We start from the raw sequence: 22,427 nt of genomic DNA on the forward strand, positions 1-22,427 counted from the left end.
GAGGAGAGGCGGTCCTCCAAGTACCCTGGGCCCAAGCCATTTAGGGCTTGATAGGTTATAACCAACACCTTGTATTGCGCTCGGAAGCGAATGGGCAGCCAATGGAGATCTTTCAAAATAGGTGTTATATGACTGGCCCTGGGACATCCAGTGACCAGTCTGGCTGCCATATTCTGCACTAATTGAAGTTCCGGGTTTGGTACAAGGGTTGCCCCATGTAGAGCGCATTACAGAAATCCAACCGAGAGGTTACCAGAGTGTGTACCACGGTTTCAAGGTCCCCCCGGCCCAGGAAGGGTCGCAGCTGGCGTATCAGCCGAAGCTGATAGCAGGTGCTCCTGACCGTCGCATCCACTTGAGATGTAAAGTGGAGCGACGAGTCCAGAAGCACCCCCAGACTGCGAACTGAGTCCTTCACAGGGAGCGTGACCCCATTCAGGACAGGTGGAAAAATTTCCTTCCCCGGGCCAGGAGAGCCAATCACCAGTACTTGCGTTTTCTCTGGATTCAAATTGAGTCTGTTTTCTCTCATCCAGCCCATTAAAGACTCCAAGCAGGCATTAAGAGGAGAGATGCCATCCCTAGTCACTGCATCAGTCGGAGACACAGAGAAGACTATTTGGGTGTCATCAACGTACTGATAACACTGCGCCCCGTGTCTCCGGATGATCTCTCCCAGCGGCTTCATGTAAATGTTGAATAGCATGGGGGACAAAATCGCTCCTTGAGGGACCCCAGATGTAAGGGCCCTCTTATTGGAGCAACAGTCCCCCAGCTCCACCATCTGGAATCTACCCAAGAGGTAGGAACGGAACCACTGCAAAGCAGTGCCCCCGATACCCAACTCCCTCAGGCGATCCAGAAGGATACCATGATCGATGGTATCAAAGGCTGCTGAGATGTCCAAAAGCACTAACAGGGACACGCTACCCCTGTCCATGCTTAGATGGAGATCATTGACTAAGGCGACCATGGCAGTCTCAACTCCATAGCCCGCCCGGAAGCCAGTTTGAAATGGGTCCAGAAAATCCGTTTCCTCCAAGATACCTATGATGGAAATTAAGCAAGATGTCAGCTACAGTAAAACTAAGTATTATTATATATCTGGAGGCTGATATTTCCTTAAAAGAAGAGTGGGTCTTTTTTGCTGATATGAAACTTTGACGTCAGGAAGAGCGGTAGCATGGTGAGAGGTGATCCAGAAGTGTCCTTTTCTGGGTTGAATTGCCTCAACATGTGCCTCTTTCTCTTTGTTTGTAGATCACAAAGGTTCTCTTTACTGAAAAGCTAAAAGTATTGGTGGCTTAACATTTTTACTCCTGAAGCTTTAAAGCTAAGCTTTGGTGTTGTAAAGAGCTCTGCTTCAGTCTTTAATTCCATATCCTTCAAGGATTCTACTAAAATGGATTCAAGCATTCATTTATGTCAGGTTTCACTATCCTGGACTATTTGTTCCATCTCCCATGAACTCTAGTTGTCACTGTGAAGTCGAAGGCTTTCATGGCCGACATACATAGTTTTTTGTAGTTTTTTCCAGCTATGTGGCCATGTTCTAGAAGAGTTTATTCCTGATGTTTCGCCAGCATCTGTGTCTGACATCTTCAGAACAAGATGCCAGCCACAGATGCTGGCGAAACATCAGGATTAAACTCTTCTAGAACATGGCCACATAGCCTGAAAAATCCACAAAAACTCTAGTTATCACTATCCCAAACTAGGATGTGCATTGATCATGCTATATGATGATTAATACATACCTAAAAATAGATGGCCATAAAAAATGTTAAAAAGATGGATGCTGGTTTTATAGGAATTAGCTGTTTAAAATCCTAACATGACATCAGATTTGCTCCATTATGTAAAGTTTATTCACAACTTTCTTTGACATTTCTGTGTTGTAATATGTAACCAAATGAAATGATCCTGCAAAAAATTATCCTGCAGTGAGTAAGAAAGGAATTAAAGTCTTTAATACACTTTCAAAACACTTTAATTTGTTGATATGAAACATAAAAATTAATCAATAAATAAAAATTAATTCTAAAGCATTGAAAGAATTTGCCCTAGAACTTTAATTCCGCACTTAATCAAAGCTGAGTAACAACTGAATTGATAAAAATATCAAATTCGTGAATGAACTGTGTGGGACAACATTTGTATTGTTTTTCAAATTCAGCACTCCAGAATACATTATAAACAACTACAATATTGAAATAAGCTTTTTCATTACAGGCCTGTGTTATGGGACTTGTAGTCCAATACATGCAGAGGGTGCCAACCTAGAAAATCCTAAGCTATGGCATCTAAATATTACCAAATCCCATAGATAACTTGTTTTTATTTTTACGTTATTTTTCTAGCTGGAACCAAAGGGATCAAGGATAGCAAAAATCTCCTACAAAGATAACAAATTGCTCTTTTGGTTTTCAAAGTTTCTGGATTTTATCATGCATGATTTAGATTACTTGTTCTCTGTGCTGAATATTATTTGTACACCATAAAGTTTTATTGAAAAGTCAGGGTAAAAGTATTATGAATAAATAAATACAAGATGAAATGACCATGAAAGGGAAGAAGAAAAGCACCAACTTGGTCATGCAAATGAGTTCATAGAACTTACTAACCCAACATTTTCTGTCAGCCCACACACCAACACATACTTTCTAACCATGGTTAGGAATCAGGAATGCTTTTTTTACTGAATTTTAAAAATATGATTACAAATAAAGAAACAGAGGAGAATAATAATAATAATCATATTTATTTATATAACTGCCTCTTCCAAGGATCGAAGTGGGATTACATCATTAAAATAATACAATACCATCCAGATAATCAATAAAATACTAATACTGAATTACTGAATGCAATAGGAAAAAAGAGAGAGGGGAAATACATAGGATGTATATTAATAGAAGGTGACCCTAATTGTAAGAATGCAATTTTCTTGAAGTGGACCTCTATAAAATAAACGTTCATGCATAAGTAAAACAGTAAGGCCCTCTGACCATTGAATGATAGATGGTGAAGATTTACCATTCCAACCTTAGAATATAGATCTTATTGCTATAGTGAAAGCATGCAGGATCCCACAGTGCTAATTCTTTGTAAAATTCCCCTCCACGTTAATGAAATTTAAAAAAAAACTTGTGCATCTACAAATGCCAAAGGTTTTTGTAATATAATATTAATACACTGCATCACATTCAACCAAAAAGCAGTAACCACTGAGCACATCATATTCCACAGGGAAGCATTATCTTCTCACAGAAATCGGGAATGTTTGAGCCAAAACAGACCGGCTCAAAACATCAGCTTCCTGGTGGCTTTGTGGCTGTGGCATATGCACAACATGTGCCCGGAAGCTGCCAGATTGCCAACGCATGGGCTGGCTTCATGGCACTCCGGGGGTGCGGCATTTACATACTATATACCACAGGAGTACCGTAAAGCCATGGCAGGGAGGGAAAAGCTGGCTTTTTGCCAGCTTAAAAAGGAGCAGTGTTTTGCTGCTTCTTTTTGGACCAGCAAAAAGCCAGATTGGGGTCACAGCGTGTGGCCACGGCCCCAACCCAGCTCTCTCAGGGACGGCTTCAAGCTGCCCCTTTGAGGTGGTCTGTTTTGCCCCTTTCATAGGTTTGTGGATTCTCTGTCCTAATCCTAGTTGCTGCTTTTCCATTTCCTTCCAGTTTGGAACTAGCCACATGCTGATATTTTTGCAAACTAGAGAGTTAGCCTCTATCCAGTTTGCAAACTCTCTTTGCAACCATAGTTGCAAGAAGGGGCACCTATTTCAAAGCCTGACAGAATCCTATATAAATAAACAGGTGCTATAATATAGGGGAAGCAGGGAAAAAAGACTATAGAAGAATGATCAGATATTGTGAAGAAGTGACTTTTTTTTCTTTTTCTTTTTTGGCTTTTGTGTTCGTCCCAAAGGAAGGAACGCCTTGTGTACGTGGGGATCAGTATTGAGAATATCATTCCTCCACGAGTAAGTGAAATGCATCCATTGACATTAATATGATTTTGCTTTCAAGTATTGAGCCAGAGCTGGGTGTACTTCGGTATGAAAATAATCTAGAATTGCCCCAGAGGGAGCAGAATCTGCTGATTGTCCAAATGTTCAGAAATCAAGTGAATTTGTTTCCATCTGCTTATTTGGCTGATCAGTTCTGCTTCTGCTACTGATACCAAAGGCTGAGAAGTTACGTCGATTGCTAATTCCTTATTTCCTAATCCCTAGAAAACCAATGGAATTTATGGGGTTGTCCACACAGACCAAAAAGCCCATGTTTTACCCAACCTCATGTCATCCTCTTTAGAGGATGCAAGCCAAAATCCTGGGTTTGGATCCTGGCAGACTGGACGCAGATCTGGTGAATCCAGCCCAATCTCTGCGGTTAACAGCCTTTTATCACAGGACAATTTGACCCTTGATTTGATCCTGGAAACTCCACAGCAAACCCTGGCTGTTTAAATGGCCCTCCGTGCTTCTTACCTTGCTGCACCATCACTCCTTCTGAGAAGCCCCTCATCACTGCATCTGATGTGGAAACAAAGTGCCTGGCCACATGGGTGCAAACAAGCGCTCCATTTCTGTATCAGATGCAGTGATGGGGCTTCCCAGTGGGAACAACAGCATGGCATGGTAAGGAACGTGGTCCTGGGGCAGCATGAGGATGGCCAACCTGGGGACCAATCCGGGTGGGCATCCGGTCCATGTGCCTGTGCTATCCTGGCCCATCTAGTCAGCCTTTCTCTCCCCTTTCTATTGGCTGCAACTTATCTGCATCCAGATTTGTAAATATGCTGCCTGCTGTTTGGGAAACTTGTGCAGGGGAACTGGTTTAGTTGGAGAGCCAGTGTGGTGTAATGGTTTGAGTTTTAGATTAGGGCTCTGGGGAGGTCAGGACTGAAATGCTAGCGCAGTGCTGGAAACCCACAATTTGACCTTGGAGAAGTCACACTGTCTGAGCCTCAGATGAGAGGAATGACTCTGAATAAGTCTTGCCAAGTCAACCGAGAGTTGCCATACCAACAACAGGGTGGTAGTTGTGAGGAGCCATGTGGAAAAGTGCATCTCTTTGTGTGGCAGGAGATTTTTTTCTAATGAAAATGAAAAGGATTGAAGCAAAGCTTGTATGTTCAAATCATAGAAGTGGACCTTCCCTGTAGGCTGCATCTGTTGCTGTGCTTAATAATAACCTTTTTTCAACAGGAGCCTGAAATACCTGAAATCATAGATGAAAAGAAGAAAGATCCAAAAAAATCAAAGGCAAAGCTGCATGAAAGGAGGTCAACGAGGCAACGGAAATGCATCAGCTATAGGTAAGTGACTTATTTTGCTTCTTCTGAATTGATGTAAAAGATACCATGTTGTCTCCGGTTCACTTGTGCAAATGAGAATCTGCAAAAGGAAGAGGGGAGTGTAAGGCCTTGCTTCAGCAGCAAAAAGAGTCTGAGAGGAAATTGAGCTTATTCCTCTCCCCATTGAGTCTGATAGGTGAAAGAGCAGCTGGCTCACGTAAAATGTTTCCTTCCTTTCTTGTGCATTTGTATGTCATGTGGCTTGCCCCCCATCCTTCTCAGTTCCTTTAAAAATGACATTTTAAGCTTACAGACCCACTTATATACATGGTATGCCTATGTTATGGATTTCTACACCTTTCCCACATGTCTATATGAAAGCTGAGCGAAAGTAGTTTGTTTCTGTGGTGTTTGACATGACATAATGTTCATTATTTCCATAATACTGTATTTTACTGGAAGGCCCTCCTTTTTTGGGGAGACTGTGGCTGCTATGAAGATGTAAGGCTGTATGCTGGCTTTTAAGGACAAGTTATCATGTCCTTGATGGATGAGAAAAACTGATTACCCAACAGAACCTCCCTTTCACCCCAGGACATCCAACAGTCCTCTAGAGGATTAAAGCATTCTGCAGTTATAGCACTTTGAAGGGTCATTGCTTGTTAGTAGAAATTGCACTTGAAATGTATTATGTTCAACAGCAGGCCTGTGAAAGGCATCATCTTTGTTGCTTCTGCTTTTGTGCAGTCCCTCCAGTTCATTTCAGCTGCTTTTAGGTGAAGCTTGAGCTCTAAAACCTCCAAGACATTTGACCTCTTTTTGCCTCAGCTGTGAATAAAAAAACCTAAAACTACATTTAAATCCCTCTCCCCCCTCATTTTGCAGTGTTATATAAAATGCAGACTGCTGCTGCAACATCCAAGTAACAAGAACATCTGCTTTTCCTTTTGAAAGGGATAAGAGGGAGAAAATGATAGCTGTAATCAGGAATCAATATTGTCCTCTTAGCTATTTTAGGATAAAGTCACATTTTGAGAAAGGGCCTGCAAGGATGAGAAGAAAGGGTAGCTCACAACTGATTATAAAATCTATGAAGGAGGTAAGAAAACTTACCCTGTTTGTCTGCAGTCTTGTAATTTGTTCCAGAATGATTTGGGGACTTATTGGAATTTTTGGAAGAACTCTTTAGAGCAAAAAACATAGCACTTCTGTGGAATGTGTCTCTTTTAAATCAAGAGCAATAACTGTTGTAATATTAAATGAAAGAAGACCAAGGAGATTGACTGATAATTTGGCAGTCATTCCAAGAGATAGCAATAGAAATTAATTTTCACTGCCCCCTTCACATTAGTTAATTAATAAATAAATGACAGCATGAATAAAATTTCATTCTTTGTAACTTGTGCTCAGATATTTTTCCTTCATAAAAATTAGAACTAGTAAGTAGTACACCTGAATGCCAGGAAGATGTGTTCCAGTTTCCCTGTTTGGAGAGTGGTTGTTAATATTTGGATACTTATTCTTATACACAAATTTCTTATACACAGATTCAAGCATCCACGGTTTGAAAATGTTCGAAAAAAGTATAAATTTCAAATATCAAACCTTGATTTTCCATTTTTTATAAGGGACACCATTTTGCTATGTCATTATATTTTATGGGACTTGAGCATCCATGGATTTTATTATCCACGGGGAATCTTGGAACCAAACCCCAGCGTATAACAAGGGTCCACTGTATTTTGATTGTTAAGTTGCTTTAGCATGTCTCTTGGAATGTCATTGAGTTGTGCATTGAAACTAGTAATTTTATTTTTTAGATTTGATGAGTTTGATGAAGCCATTGATGAAGCAATTGAGGATGACATCAAGGAGGCTGATGGAGGAGGTGTGTCTTACTGAGCTGCTCTTGTATAGGACTAGAAAAACATTTGGGTGATGGCAATCTTGAGTGACAAATTCATGCTGAAAGACTCCACTTAATGGTTGTTGAGGATAAAAAGGGTGGGTGGGTAGGACCATGTGTGACTGCTTGCCTGTAAACCTGGTGGACAAGGCAAAATGAAATGAATCAAAGACCTGCATTTCATTCTTCTATCCTAGGCCTGCTTAAACTCCTAGGTTTTCATGGTAGGATAGAGAGACATGACCCACTCTTCTAACAGGAGGTACAGAAAAATACCTGAGTACCTTTTGTAAGGGAAGCTGGAAGTCGCAGGAGAGGAGTGAGGTTTAGCAACAGCATTTATTTACCACTTCATACTGAACTAAGCATAGAATTCATAGAATCATAGAATTGGAAGAGACCATATGGTCCATCCAGTCCAACTGCCTGCCATGCAGGAACTCACAGTCAAATCATACCTGACAAATGGCCGTCCAGCCTCTGTTTAAAGACCTCCAAAGAAGGAGACTCCACCACACTCTAAGCAGTCTCTAAGCGGTTTACAATGTGTAAGCTAATTGTGCCCAACAAGCTGCGTATTCATTTTAGTGACCTTCGAAGGATGCCAGGCTGAGTCCACCCTGGGGTCCTGGCCGGAATCGAACTCACAACCTTATGGCTGTGAGTGAGTGGCTGCAGAACCAGCATTTAACCACTGCGCCACCAGGGCTCCCTGTTTAGGTAGCAAGTAGAACAAATGAACTGTTGCCTTTGTTTTGATCCCCCTGAACATAGGTGGAGGAAGAGGGAAAGACATGTCTAACATCACAGGCCATCGTGGGAAGGATATTTCCACCATCCTGGAGGAAGAAAGAAAGGAAAGCAAGCGGCCTTCAAGGGCTGCTGCAGTTCGTCGCAAGAAACGACGGCGACTGAATGACCTGGACAGCGACAGCAACCTGGATGAAGAAGAGAGTGAGGATGAGTTCAGAATCAGTGATGGGTAAGCCATGTTGCAGTTGTAGCATCCAATCTCTGCAGTTACAGACATACATCAGTTAACAAAGCCTCTGATAAAGAAGCTCATTTCAACAAAGTCTTTTTCTGCCCACCCGGCCTGTCTGCTCTTTCACCTTCTCCTCTGTCTAGCTGAACTTTTTTTGAAAAAGCACTTGAATTGGGGAATGGGGTAGGCAGGCATAAAAAGATTTTAAGTAAAAAGAAATTTTCTCTGTCAGTGACTTTGGTCCAAAACACACTGCAGAAATAATCCAATTTCTGCCCTTGCTCAATGCTAGTGAATTCTGGGAACTGTAGTTTTGTGAGACATTTAGTCTTCTCTATGAGAGAGCTCTGGTGCCATAATAAACTATAATCCCCAGGATTCCCTAGCACTAAGCCAGGGCAGTTAAAGCAGTCTGAAACTGGATTATTTCTGCAGTGTGTTTTGGACCTTTGTTAACTGAAGTGTGTCTTTACTCCTGTCTTGAAGGATGAAGCTAAACCTCTCTGGTTTGTAAGTTCTGATAATTTCTTGTATGTCCAAGACATACAGGGTCCCCACCTAAATTTTGAGTCAGTAGCTACCATATGATTTGCCCAGTATCAGAAACTGCGTGTTTGAATCATCCACAAAAGCTTGCTACTGAGACATCAGCATGTCATTATAGCTGGGACAGAAAAAGCATGCATTGTTTCCCCGTAACACACACACACAAAAAGAAAGCCACTGAAAGTATGCTTTTTCTTCTCTTAGGAGTTTGATTTTATAGAATGCAGATCTTAAATCAAGTTAGGTTGGTGTTTATTTTCAGTATAAGTGTTTTAATTTCCAAAACCTTTCCCTTCGATCTTTGTCCCCACAGATCTCAGGATGAGTTTGTTGTGTCAGATGACAATGTAGATGAAAGTGAAGAGGATCAGCCGTCACATGATGACAGTGATACAGAGTTTTCAAGGCGTCGGCCCAGGCGGCACCATTCTAGGCCAATGAGGCAAAGCAGACGGCTACGGAGAAAAACAGTCAAGAAAAGATACTCAGAAGATGATGAAGAGGAGGACTCTGAGGATAATGTAAGCGCCGACTCTGGTAAGTTGAACAGTTTAACTTTTTGTGACTTATCTGCTGGGCTGAAGGACTGAGTTTTCAGAACTAGACCCCAAGTTAGCAACCCATTTTCCTGAGAAGCAACTATTTGGCAACAGCAGCACTATGGGGCTGGATTTGGCTATGGATCACAACAGGTGCTGCCCCTTAAAGACCAAATCTAAACTCGGTCCTCGGTTATCATCTGATGTTTCAGTTCGGATTACAGTTTGGATTTTAAGTTTACAGAAGCAGCCTTACTGGAGCAAAGTAGCATCACAGCAAGAGGAATGACCATTCAAAAGAGAAGCAGCAGCTGCAGAAACTGCATTTCGCAGCCACTACCTGCCAGCAGGCATACTTGGTTCTAACTGCCTTTGCCCTGAGACTGCAGAACTTAGGTGAAGCACAGTCTGTCTCCTTTTGTCAGCCAGAAGTTGCACCACTTGCCTCTCACAAAGATTATCAGGATAAAAGGGTGACCAACCTGATCCCATCCATCTGCCAAGAGCAGAGCACCTGCAAGGAGCTTACTTCTATCCCTGCCAAAACTGTCATCAAAAAGTCCACCTGTCATTGATTTTGGGATAGCAGAGCAGAGAAGAAGAAGCTCATCTGTTGGCTCCATCCATTGGCCAAAGGAATGAGGGAATGTTGGGCTACCAAAACATATGTAGGGCTTGGGTTGGTTCTTGTTTGTATTCTAGTCTGTTCTGAAGCACCTTGAAGATTATTGGATTAAAAGGTGAAATATAAATCTTATTAATAAAAATAATAAATAAGCCTGATTTTAATGGTAAATGACAGAGTAAGTATGGTATTGTAGAACTTTATCCTAAAGCATTCTGGACGAAAGGAGCAAATGCCACTACCCACAATATATCTTCCTAGCACATTAAACCAAGTTCATCCTATTCTCTTTCCCCTCAGTTTGTCTCTTCTGTGCTCCTGCTGATTTTTTCCTCTTGTGCCACCACTTCCTGTTTCTGCCCAAACCAGTTGTATCTGTACCACTGAACACAAGGTAGATTGCTTAAAGCAGATGTTGCCTTTATTTTCAAATGTATACTTTATTTTCCACTAGTACTCTCAAAATAGTATCTTGATAATTAGAAAAAGTTGCCAGTGTGACTTTGGATCCATCATACTATTTAACCATAAGGAAGGATGTGGGAGTTAACATTCCTTGGCAACATGATGCCATGTTAGAAGGCAGCAAAGGGTATATTTCATCTATATTGGAAGGTTCATTGAAGTTCATTTTGATATGGGAAGAAACACTGAGAAGACTGAAGCTGTCCAGAAACTTCTCATCTTCTGGGCATAGTTTTCTTTCAGTGTGAGAAGGATTAATATTCAACTGACAGATTATTAACATTTGTGACAAATCATTCAATTTCACAGGCTGAATTTAATGTGGTTGCTTCTCTTCTTTCCCTGCTTTGTTGGTTGTGCAGAAAGTGATATTTCTTCAGATTACAGTGATGAAGATTACTTAGAAACTCGGAGGAGATCTCGGCGGAATCAAAAGAGACAAGTCAACTATAAAGAAGATTCTGAAAGTGAGGGTTCTCAGAAAAGCTTCCGATATGGAAAAGAATTGAGAAGAGTTCATAAGCGCAGGCTCTCCAGTTCAGACAGTGAAGGTAAAAACAAAAACGTTGGGTTGTAGCACAAATTAAGGAAAATTTAAGCCACAGGGAGAGAGGTTGTGTGATAGCATTGGAGGTTTTAAACACAAGGACAGCTAGCTTTATGAATTTGAGTGCTTAACTTTAATTACTATGTTTTGCTCCTGGGGAGAGCAGATTTCTCTGAAATAATTGTGGTTGGGAGCAGTAGGCCTGTCACTGGGGAGACCTGGACAACAGCCAGCTTAGTCAGATCTTTAGAGATCTAGATTTAAAACACTCCAATTGAATTGGCAGAAAGTGTTCATCACTCTGACCCAGATTTAAATTAAGAGGGCATCCCCAGAAAACATCTGCCTACACCCCTTGAGATGGGAAAGTATTCTGCAAGAGAGGACTCCTGTTGCTTGTGAAGCTGCCTCATACAGAGCCAGACCACTGGACCATACAGCACAGTATTGTCTGTCCTGAGTGGCACCATCCCCTGGGTTCTTGGGCAGAGTGGTTTCCCAACAGCCTCACTACCTAAAATAAGTTTCCTCCCCACCGGAGATGGTTGAGGATTGATCCTTGAACCGTATGTTAGAAAATGTATTGGACCATTCTCAAGTTGCCCCTTCTCAGAAAACTAGGTAGAAATGATGCTTCAACAGTATTTCCTTCACTGTTGGTTTGAAGGCTACAAAACTGCCTCAGAGTCTCAGCTCCTTGTTATAGCTGAACCCGAGCTTGAGCTGAACCCAGATGAAACTGAGATGCAGTACATGACAAGTCCTATCGTGTCACAAGTTTAGACATCTGTTACTGACAATCCTAGTGTCTAGGCTCTCACACAGCATTGCCCTTGAGCCCTGTTACCATGCATGGGATGAGGCATGATAGCTTTCCATATTGGTACTTCCCCCAGTTCTAACCAATGAGAAGTTGGGACTCTTTATTCAAAACTATTACCTAGCAACAGTGAGCTGTGCCATTGTTGTCATAGTGTTTGACTGCTGTAATATACAGTGTGCCTGCATCATATGCGGCTGCCTTTCAGCATAAGCTGAACACTGCACGATGGAAGTTAAAATAGCGTGCATGCTCATGGTGCACGCCCACGCCGCATGTCATGTGCGAGCCCCATTATTTTCAATGGGGCTCAAGCATACGTGCTATTTGCCTTACGTTGAGGGGTCTGGAACAGATCTCTCGTGTAAGGGAAAGGCACACTGTATAACAGGGCAGGCTGCCCTACCTCCTAGAGGGCATGAAAACATATGTTCTGAGGGAGAATGGATAGTGGAAAGCACATGGGTACTGTATGCCCTATCCTCGCTTGTAGGATTTATCTGGCTGCAATTTTTACCTCTTAGTCCTGAAATGCTAAGCCATTAAAAGCTATGCTACTTATGAACCTTAACAGCATCCTACAGTAGGAGTTGTTTGAATGTCTGCAGAGTGTGATATGGGATTAGTAATTCACTTGCCAGATAATTGAAAATAGATCCCTCTTCACGGGATGAGTGCTAAGTATTTAGAAATCAACATAAATGAATTAACATATGTTGTTCAGAATGTTGTATGCTTAAGAATAATGATTTAGGAAGGTGCTTCAAAGATTACACACCCTATTATAGTCTCCTAATTACTTTTAGCACTTGTAACCATAAAATAATATTCTCAAAAATTATTCATAATCTGTACACCACCTTGTAAGGCAGGCCCTTATCCCATGGTACAGACCAGGAGTGGATGCTGAAAGGTTATACAGTCTGCCCTTGCCATATGCGGGGGATCTGTTCTGGACTCCTCCCCCCTGCGTAAGGAAAATTTTGCATATGCTGGAGTCCTATTGATTTGAATGGTGGTGCACTCTGCTTTGTCCATTGCCGCTCGCTGTCCGCGTAAGCTTAAAGCCATTTATGGCAAGGGCGCGTATGCGAAGGGCATACTGTACTTTGACCACCTGGTGAGCTGGCAACCAAGATGGAAGCTCCACCTTTTAATCACCATGTTGCATGAGTTTTCCAGGGACAACTTTTAAGGGCTGAGGTTTGGTGCTGAACCGAGACAGCTTACGGTTTTCTGTTAAATTTTTGTGTCAGCATGGAATACTCTAGCTTTGAATTCTTAAAATGACTGAATAAGGATGTGAATTCAACTATATAAAAGGAGGAAACATACAAATATCTTCCATCTAAATCAAATCATTTTAGAATCATAGAACTGGAAGAGACCCCAAAGACCATCCAGTTCAACTCCCTGCCATGCAAGAATATACAACCAAAGCTCTCCTGACCAATGGCCATCCAACCTTTGTTTAAAAACCTCCAAAGCAGGAAACTCTACCATCCTCAAATAGCTCTTACCTGATTTATTTACACTGAAATGACTGTGCTGGGCAGAGCATGGAAAAATGACTGTTTTGGTCTACAGCTCCCAGAATCCTCTAGCCACTGGCTCTGCTGGCTGGTAGATTCTGGTTGTTGCAGTTAACAAAAATAAATAAATCCTTTTTCAAGTTGAGGGAGGGGCAGATAAGAGTAACTAGCTTATTTGACTTTTTGTAAAACCTCTTCTTTATTTCAAATTTTGATGTATTTCAGAATACTCAAAAGTTATAAAGAAACTTTTGAAAAACAACAGTTTATTAAAATAAATTATAAGGTGGGAACCAACCAGGAAAAATAAGCTTCAGAAAAGGCAGACACACACACAGAATAAATGATCAGAATTTCCAATACAAGCAAGGCATGCAGCCTTTAAGTCCACAGAAGACTGAACCACGTTGGTAAAATGTTGTCTGGTATCTGTTCCCTAAGTAAACGAAAACCTTGCACATTCATTTTTTTGTTTTTATTTTATTAAAGACTGCAGAAATGGGCTGAATTCTCCCTGAACTAAGGAGTTACTCCTTTCTGAATAAATAAACTTTAGTTTAGTTTTTTTGGATCAGATGTTGATGAGTCTGTGTCCCAATCATTCAAACATGTGTTGAAGACCCTCCAGAAACGTAAAGCTTTTTTATAAGAAAAAAAACATATTGGAATTAGAATTAGAATTTTGCACATCTAAGGGGCACCTACAGCTGCCCCTTTTAGCACCAGAGGGGCCATGGCAACCACACGCCGCGACCCCAATATGGCCTTTCCACGGTGCAAAAAGGAGCCACAAAAAGAGGCTTCTTTCTGCGTTGTGGGAAGGGCACCATAGCTTCTGGCGCAGTAGTTTTTCTGCGCTCCTTTGGCACTGCGTCATCTGGACGCAGCACCAGAGGGGCGCCATGGAGCCGCCCGCCATGTGGTGTCATGGGGACACCACACCCCCACTCTGTTCTGATGCCAGGTTAATGGCTGGTCTATACAGCCTCTATCAAAGATTCAAAACTTGTATGGACTCTAGTAGCCCATTTGCAAAATTGTTTTTGTTGATTAGAAAATTTGCCTATGAATTAAAACCACAGAATAATTAGTACCCTCTTTCATGTGAAAGGACAAATGCTTTTTGTATATGTTGGCTCTTCATTTTTGGGACAAAATGGAGCCACAATTGAGAGAGCAGTGTCAGGTTACTGTGAGGCAAACTGTAGGAAAATACAGATTGAGTCTCCCTTATCAGGAATTCCAAAATCCAGAATTGTCCACATGGGTACCTGAAATAGTGACATCTTTGCATTTTCACTGTACACAAACTGTGTTTCACGCATAAAAATATTTTTCAAAGTCATGTATAAAATTACCTATGTGTATAAAATGTATACGAAATAGAAATGAATTTCATGTTTACAATTGGGTCCCATCTCCAAAATATCTCATTATGTATATGCAAATATTCTAAAACCTGAAAAACTCTGAAAACTAAAACACATCTGGTCCTAAGCATTTTGGATAAGGGAGACTCAACCTTTATCATAACATTACAATATTCTGTTTTCAAGAGACTGCAGTATAGATGCATGATGGGCAGTTAAACAAATAGCTTTGATTGCTAACCAGTGACCACTTGTTTTCTTCCAATATAAGTACCTGAATCTATTGTGCATATACAGTGAGCCTGCGCCATACACGGGCTCATTAAGGACGCTTTCAGCTTACGCTGAAGCTGCCCAGCAATAGAAACAATGGCGGGCGTGTCTGCGGCGCACACACACACGGCAAGCCGAAGCCCCATTCTATCCAGTGGGGCTTGAGCATGCTCACTTTTTGCTTTACGTGGGGGGGGGGGGGGGGTCCAGAATGGATACACCCCGTAAAGCGAGGGCTGACTGTACAGCAGGAGTAGGTACCATTGTGGCGCAGTAGTTTGAGTATTGAGCTACAACTCTGGAGACCAGGGTTCGATTCCTTGCTTGGCCATGAAACCCACTGGGTGACCTTGGGCAAGTCACATACTCTCAGCTTTAGGGGAAGGCAATGGCAAACCTCCTCTGAACAAATTTTGCCAAGAAAACCCCATGGTAGATTCACCTTAGGGTTGCCGTAAGTCAGAAATGACTTTAAGGCACACAGCAACAATAAAGGCAAGTATAGAAGGCTAGGAAGCTGCATTAGTCCTCCAGGAGACTTTCGAGCAACACAAACACACCTTCACACCCACTGCATCTGCAAAAAAAACTTTTTAAAAATTGCCCCAAGATGCCTTCAGGGGACATGTTTTGGGGCCTTTTTTAACAACATGAAGGAAGCAGAAGTCATTCCTGTTTTTTAAAAAAGCCTCTCCTGGGGGCCGTCCAAATGATGGAAAAGCCCCACACAATTCCTAGAGGGCAATTTCGAGCATTTGGGATTTATTTATTTATTTTAACTCCCAGAAGGTCTACAAGTACAGCGCGCCCGTGTTATACTTGGGCACGCTATATGCGGCTTTGAGCACATGCGCTCAAGCCGCGGGGAGTACGCGGGGCGCAAGGGGTGGTGTTTCCCATTCAGATGAATGGTGCGTGCGCTGCTGCATGCACGAGCCTCATTCAAATGAATGGGCTCGAGCATAGGCAGAATTTGCCTTACGCCGGGGGGGGCGGGCTGGAATGGATCCTCCGTGTAAGGTAAGGGTCCACACTTCCTAGAGGTAATTTTGGGGCAATTTTTTTTCTTTTTACTGTTGTGGGGCCCTAGGGCCACAAAAACAGCCCTGTGGGGGCTGCATTCAATCCATGGGTTGCCCTTTGCCCACCCCTGAGTTAAGAGTGCTATTTAAAAACAATAGGAAAAGAACAATTATAGCTATTCCTTGCCCTTAGATTTTGCTAACAGGTTTAAGTCTGATGCTTGTTCCAGAAAGCTACATTGCCAAGAACTCTGAAGATGACAAACCAGCCAAGTCAAAGAGGTCAGTTCGGAAACGCAGTCACAGCAGCGACGAGGACTCGGAAGGTGAAGAGGGGGATGAGGAAGGGCGGCCTATCCGAAAGCGTCTTAATCGGATTGAAACGGATGACGAAGACAACTGTGGCAACACCAACGATGAGACCAGCAAACCCACACCTGCCAGCAAGCCTTTGGCACCCCATGCTCCTCAAGACATCACCAAGAAGCCCTGCTACCGGATAGAAAGCGATGATGATGATGACTTTGACAATGTGGGGAAGGTCGAAAGCCCATTGGACTACAGCCTGGTGGATTTGCCATCCACCAATGGACAGAGCCCTGGGAAAACAATTGAGAACTTGATTGGAAAGCCTGCGGAAAAGGTCCCCACCCCCAAGGACAGCACAGCCAATGCCAGCTTGGCACCCAACGGGACAAGTGGTGGCCAGGAGGCAGGAGGCCCAGAGGAAGATGAGGACGAACTCTTGCGAGTGACTGACCTTGTTGATTACGTCTGTAACAGTGAACAGTTATAAGACTTCGTTTTTGTGCTAATTTATTCCACGGTAGCTCATACCAGCGGGCCAGTTATTAAAAGGTGTTTTATTTTTCCTAGAAAACTCCACTACAGTATCACTTTTTAGCAGTCAGAAGTTCACCAGTCCTGCAGTTTGGGGTAATTTTTTCTCTCCGCCTGCCTGCCTCCTGTGAAACTACCAGGTTTTTTTGGAACGCTTTTTTCAAGATAATTACTATAAATCCCCTTTTCATTCTCTTCTCTCCCCCTCCCTCTTCTTCCATTTTCACATCTTGAACTTCATCCATACACACCCCTTGTAGGAAACAAAAGATTTGTATATTTTTGACTTTATATTTCCTGAATGCACACAAATTTAGGGGCTAGAGTGCTGAGGGGTGGGATGGGGTGGCTGAAAGTAAGCATTCCAAGTTGGTCAGGGCCCAAAATCTGAACTGGGATGGGTGGGTGGCAGCAAATGTGGGAAGAGGGTAGGGGGCTACAGAAGCACTTGTGCTCCAACTTTTTAATAGGAGATATATATTATATTTAAATGTTCACAACTTAGATTACAATTTAACATGCAATTTTAAGGAAGAAGAAATATTATCTTTACTGTTGCATTTTGTGACTTGTAGGTTGACTTACCATAGTTCATTTTAGTATTCGCTTTCCTGAAAAGCAGCCTTGATAAGCCCCTGGAGATTTCCACAATGGAGAGAGGTGAAGGAAGTACCATGGCAGATAAAGGTTCTCATGTCATCTTTTAATTTGCAGTTCCCTCTAATAAACATCTTTTAAAAGTGTTTTGTACAGTAAGAAGTGTAAACTGTAATGAGCTTTTGACCGTTTGAGACTATGATAGCGATAAGTTCATAACCAGGCTCTTCTTTTTAATGTGTTTCATCCGATGGGCTTCACGCATGATACCTCTTGGGAAGAAACGGCAGATTTAGCTGTGGAGAGGCCAGGTTGTGCAGCAAACCATTTCCCAAGAGATGACAGGTCTCCTGTAAAGAGAGAACTGATGGCTTTTAAAACCCCTTCAGTGCTCATAGTATCTACTTCAAATTGAAGTATGCAAATGGAGCAGGATTTTTTTCTTTTCCTTCTGGGAGGTTTTCTGTTTGGGGAGGCATATGTGTGTGTGTATATGTTTGTGAGACTGAATATTAGAGAGAAAGTAATTTTACTTTTACAATTTGGATGTCCTAGAATTTGCAGTGGCAATTGCTGGCCTATAGGCCTCTTCATGTTTTTAATTAATATTTCAATATTGGACAGTTGACCAACTGCTTTCCAAACTTGCATATTTCTGGGGTGGGAAACATATTTTACGCAAGATCTCAGTGTTATCAGAGACAGGCAGCATAACATTGGGTGTGTGCCCTCCAACTCCAAAATAGCTTTTCTCCCTCATTAAACGATAGTCAAATCAAGAATATCACTTGCCATCTTGTTCCCCACTACATTCTGTAAGGTCAGGTGCAGGGTTCAGTAAGTTTGCTTTTCTTTTCCTTCTCTTGTATGCAGTTTAGCACTTGCATGGTTGAAAGTGTAGTCTTACAAAGCTTTGACATCTGAGATGGTGCCCCCCACCCTGGTCTCTCTCTTTTTTTAAATGCTGGGTTTGGGACTTTACTCTGGTGCTGGGTCCGTTGCTGGCGACGGCTGTGCTGGTTTTGCTGCTGGCACTGAGGAGAGAGTTCTCCTTCTCTTTGCTCATCCCTATGCCCCAGTATTTTGTTGCAGTTTTAGGTAGCTGTTGCTAAGCACTTCTGGTTTTTATGTAATCATGACGTCAAATTTTGCCAAAGCAAAATACCTCACAAGGAAATGTTGGACACCCCAAATCTTTTTTGGACTTGAAATTCTTCTTCGGTTTTGTTCCTCTCCCTGTTTTCATATCCCTGTATAGCACTGTAAGAACCACTCCATCAGTTGTATTTCTCTGTATTCTTTCTCTCTCTCTAGTCCACCTTTAAAGTTCTAAGTCCTCAAATGTTAAAAATAGAAGTTAGCATACCTAAATATCACTTTTCATGTCAGTGAAGCAAAGTGACACAAAGTTATTAAATCACTTAACTGGCATCTATTCTCATAAGAGAACATACTTGTAAATCCACAGAAATACTAAGCTTGTCATTCAAAAAGCTATTTCGCTTTTTATTTTGCTTGTGTAATGTTGGAAAGCAGTATGGTCTCTCTCATTCAAGCCACAGCTTTACATCAACAAATGAAGATGGATTCCTTTCTTATTTTTAGAAGGACCAGGTACATGAAAATATCTTTCTTAAAGGGAAGCAAACAGCTTCTGCACTTACAACCCCCAGAAATGAAGCAAAATATACAGCCCTGGTTATACTGATTGGCAAGTAAGTTTTAAACTCCATCTCTTAAATGGGAGAAGGAATGAAAGTATTGGCAGGATTAACTATCCTATGACTAGCTCAGACATGACTCAGGATTCAGGCATTGATTATTGCAATCTCTCTTCATGAGTTTGCAATGGTGTGCTGATTTGGAGGTATCTGGTCAATTCCAGAAGTGTATGGGAAAGAATTTGGCAGATTCTCTGTTAATTGTTCTGGGGAGAGCCTGGTGTTTGTTTGTTTGTTTTGGAGGGGGGGATAAAGCAGCAAAGATGTGCAACCAAATCGGAATACTTGAGACTAGGATCTACATGGAAAATTAGGGCCTAGATTGAGCCTCTGAGCTGACTATTGTCCACCCCTTCACTATGTCGGATGCCTCTTTTCCAGCAACAGTTGTGTACTATCCTTTCTTCCTTGTAGCTTTCACTCAACTTTAAGGGTTCTCAAAGGCAAAATCACCCTTTGAGGAGCTCTTTTCTCTAATCCTTGATAGCCAATTTCTCTAGTTCTTATGGGGTCAAACTGGATTTTAGGTTCTTAAGCTGGGGGTCATTGGCACCATCACCTTTTTAAACTGTCCATGCTGACTGCTAGTTTATTTATTTTAAGTGCTTGATCAATTTTATGTAATGAGCACTTGTGTGAGAGAGGTAACTTTCTTGCAAATTGTTTAAATAGAACCAAGAGAATTCACTTAAAACCTTTACAAAAAACACAGGCACATCCCTCTTTTGGCCGAAGGACTTTGGGAACTGTATTTTAGAGAAGCGTTCGGCATTTTGTTTGAAACATCTAGCCCTTCAGCTAGGTAGTCCTTGGAGGTCATGATTCATTCAGGTTTGCCGTATAAATGCTTCTGGGTCTTGCGGGAGTGTAGAGGCATCAAACTGGAAGGGAGAAGGTGGGCTAGAGACTTTATAAGTAGACAAATCCTGTAAGAAATTGACCCAAGATAATGAGAATGCTTTATGAATACTGGTGATAGATTTCTCTTGCTCTTGCACAAAACACAGTTGACTCTTGTGGGCAGAAACTGTTGAAAAAGATTGTCACGAGTTTGTACTGATTTTTAGGAAGTCCTAACACTATGTACTACTTCCATCGTAGTTCCTTGCATTGGCTTACCTCTTGCTTGCTCCTGACAGAGTAGAACTGGACATCCTTGAGACAATCCAAACATGGTTTTGAGGTCCAGGCTGGCCTTCCTCTTTCCATTGCATTTTGTAGATTCCATTTCTCATGTCTGCATTTTAGGGAACCGTATTCTGTCAGGATCTTATTGTCTCTCTTCACATTCTCTAATGATCTTACATCATTTCTCAGCAGCTCCCAGAGACAAGATACTGGATATTGTCGGTGAACATCTACAGTAGCTTTCAGATACTGCAGAGGTTACAGAGCATAATGTACTCTAAACGTAGAGTAGGTAATTCTTTATTTTTTGATTCAGCTGAGTTGATGGAAGATCATAGCATCTCAAGGCAAGCAGTAAATTGGAAATTAATGATGCTGCACTTGACGCGGGTTGATTTTTCCCCCCTAAAAAGGCAAGTGTTTGAATAGAAGAAGAGAGAAATAAGGCTGTACAGAGGGTGGCAAAAGTGCTGCATTGGGCAGCATTATAGCAACCCTCAATTCATCTCCCAAAGACCTCCCAAATTTTTCAGGTTAAAAACTTGTTTGAAAATCACCTAAGGTGCCACTAAATCACCTGAAAACCCAGGGGCTTACTATTCTTATATACTATGATCCACAACTCTCCCCCCCCCCCAAACTTTTTTTTCATGGCCCAAGTCCAGGAAGCTATAATTGGATGCGATTTCTAGTTATTTCCAGGTCACACTTTCATGTTGAAATGTGGTGGTGTGGCCTTCCAGCGAGGGAACAAGGGCATACATAACTTGGCCCCTGCTGAAGTTACCCACAAATCTTATATAGGGGCACTAACCAAAAAAGGGTTTTTCATGAGGCTTTTTCCTACAGCCTAGTGAGTTTAGTAATAGTCATGGCCTGTCAGAGAGTCAAAGACACAGTTTTGCTTTGCGGGAGAGTTCAGTACAGTACGGTCATCAATGAAGTTTAAAGTTTTTAAATATATATAATGATGGCCATTACAATTTAAGTAAATTTTTTAATTGTCATAGCTTTTACTTCATTTAGGAGAGGTGGTTTGCATCACTGAAATGAAAAGCTATTCATACATTTTATGCTTTCAGAAACAGTTGTATTCCAACTGAATTTGTGAAGAACATAATTGTATTAGGATTCCCCCTTTTCCTCTGCAGCCCAAGTTGGATGTTAAAACTGTTTCCCCACAAATAAACCCATTTGTCTTGGCGAACTGAAGGGGAAGCACACATTACATCCACACATTATTGCTACTGCATTTAGTTCTTTACACTACTTTCACCGTATACACTGAGTAGATTATAATGATCTATTTACAAAGACTGCCTTTTTTTTTTTTTGGTCAGTTTGTGGATTTACTTTAATGCGTGCACTTCTTAAAGATCGGCCACACATCTTCCTATGCTGCAGATATGAAGAGGTATTAAGTGTACCAAGACAAAGGTCTGCATCTCCATGCTGCATTTCTTCCTATATCCACCTCATCTCCGTTTATGCAGATTTAAACTGCAAGGCAGCAGTGATTGTGGGAAAAAATTCCTAGATCTGCTGACCAAGAAAGACTGCCTGTCAAACCAGGAACTCACATTCAGCTTGCTATACCACTGAATGTGTGCATTTTTAGCACTGGATCCATTGTCGCATGTAAACATGGTGGTGTGTAACACTTTTTGTTTTGCAAAAGAAGAAGACACAAGAGGGATGTTGCTGGGCAGCGGTAGAGAGCGGAGCATAAAAAGCGTCTTTGGCCAGTCAGGGAGATTTATAAATAAATGCAGTGGACCCTTGTTATCCGCTGGGGTTTGGTTCCAAGATCCCCAGTGGATAACAAAATCCATGGATGCTCAAGTTCCATTAAATATAATGACATAGCAAAATGGTGTCCCTTATAAAAAATGGAAAATCAAGGTTTGATATTTGAAATTTATACTTTTTGGAACATTTTCAAACCGTGGATGCTTGAATCTGTGTATAAAAATCTGTGTATAAGAAGGGACGACTGTAATAATAAATAACTTTTATTTACATCCCACTTTTCTACTATAATAGCAATCAAAGCGGCTTACATATTTAAAACACAACTGATATAATTCATAATAAATACATAATAATATATCTCTTCCCCCCTTTAAAAAAGAATGAAACCTATCACAATTAAATATTTAGCCTTGTTTCAGAGCAAAAAAAAAAAAAGATTACCTTTGCAA

General features: G+C 41.6%; 1 protein-coding gene across 1 annotated transcript in view; it reads left to right on the forward strand.

Moving 5' to 3' along the window:
* The window catches only part of RSF1 (remodeling and spacing factor 1), a 46,118-nt gene extending 23,744 nt beyond the window's left edge, over nucleotides 1-22,374 (forward strand). The window contains exons 10-16 of the mRNA XM_089512972.1: nucleotides 3,940-3,994; nucleotides 5,222-5,331; nucleotides 7,131-7,198; nucleotides 7,991-8,198; nucleotides 9,061-9,284; nucleotides 10,739-10,927; nucleotides 16,171-22,374. Of these exons, the coding sequence (XP_089369098.1) occupies nucleotides 3,940-3,994; nucleotides 5,222-5,331; nucleotides 7,131-7,198; nucleotides 7,991-8,198; nucleotides 9,061-9,284; nucleotides 10,739-10,927; nucleotides 16,171-16,736 (1,420 nt within the window). The 3' untranslated portion in view covers nucleotides 16,737-22,374. The remainder of the gene's footprint in view (nucleotides 1-3,939; nucleotides 3,995-5,221; nucleotides 5,332-7,130; nucleotides 7,199-7,990; nucleotides 8,199-9,060; nucleotides 9,285-10,738; nucleotides 10,928-16,170) is intronic.
* The last annotated feature ends 53 nt before the right edge of the window (nucleotides 22,375-22,427 follow it).

This window comes from Sceloporus occidentalis, unplaced genomic scaffold, assembly GCF_023333645.1.
Source record: "Sceloporus occidentalis isolate IW3139 unplaced genomic scaffold, rSceOcc1.0.p SCAF_2, whole genome shotgun sequence".
NCBI lineage: Eukaryota > Metazoa > Chordata > Lepidosauria > Squamata > Phrynosomatidae > Sceloporus > Sceloporus occidentalis.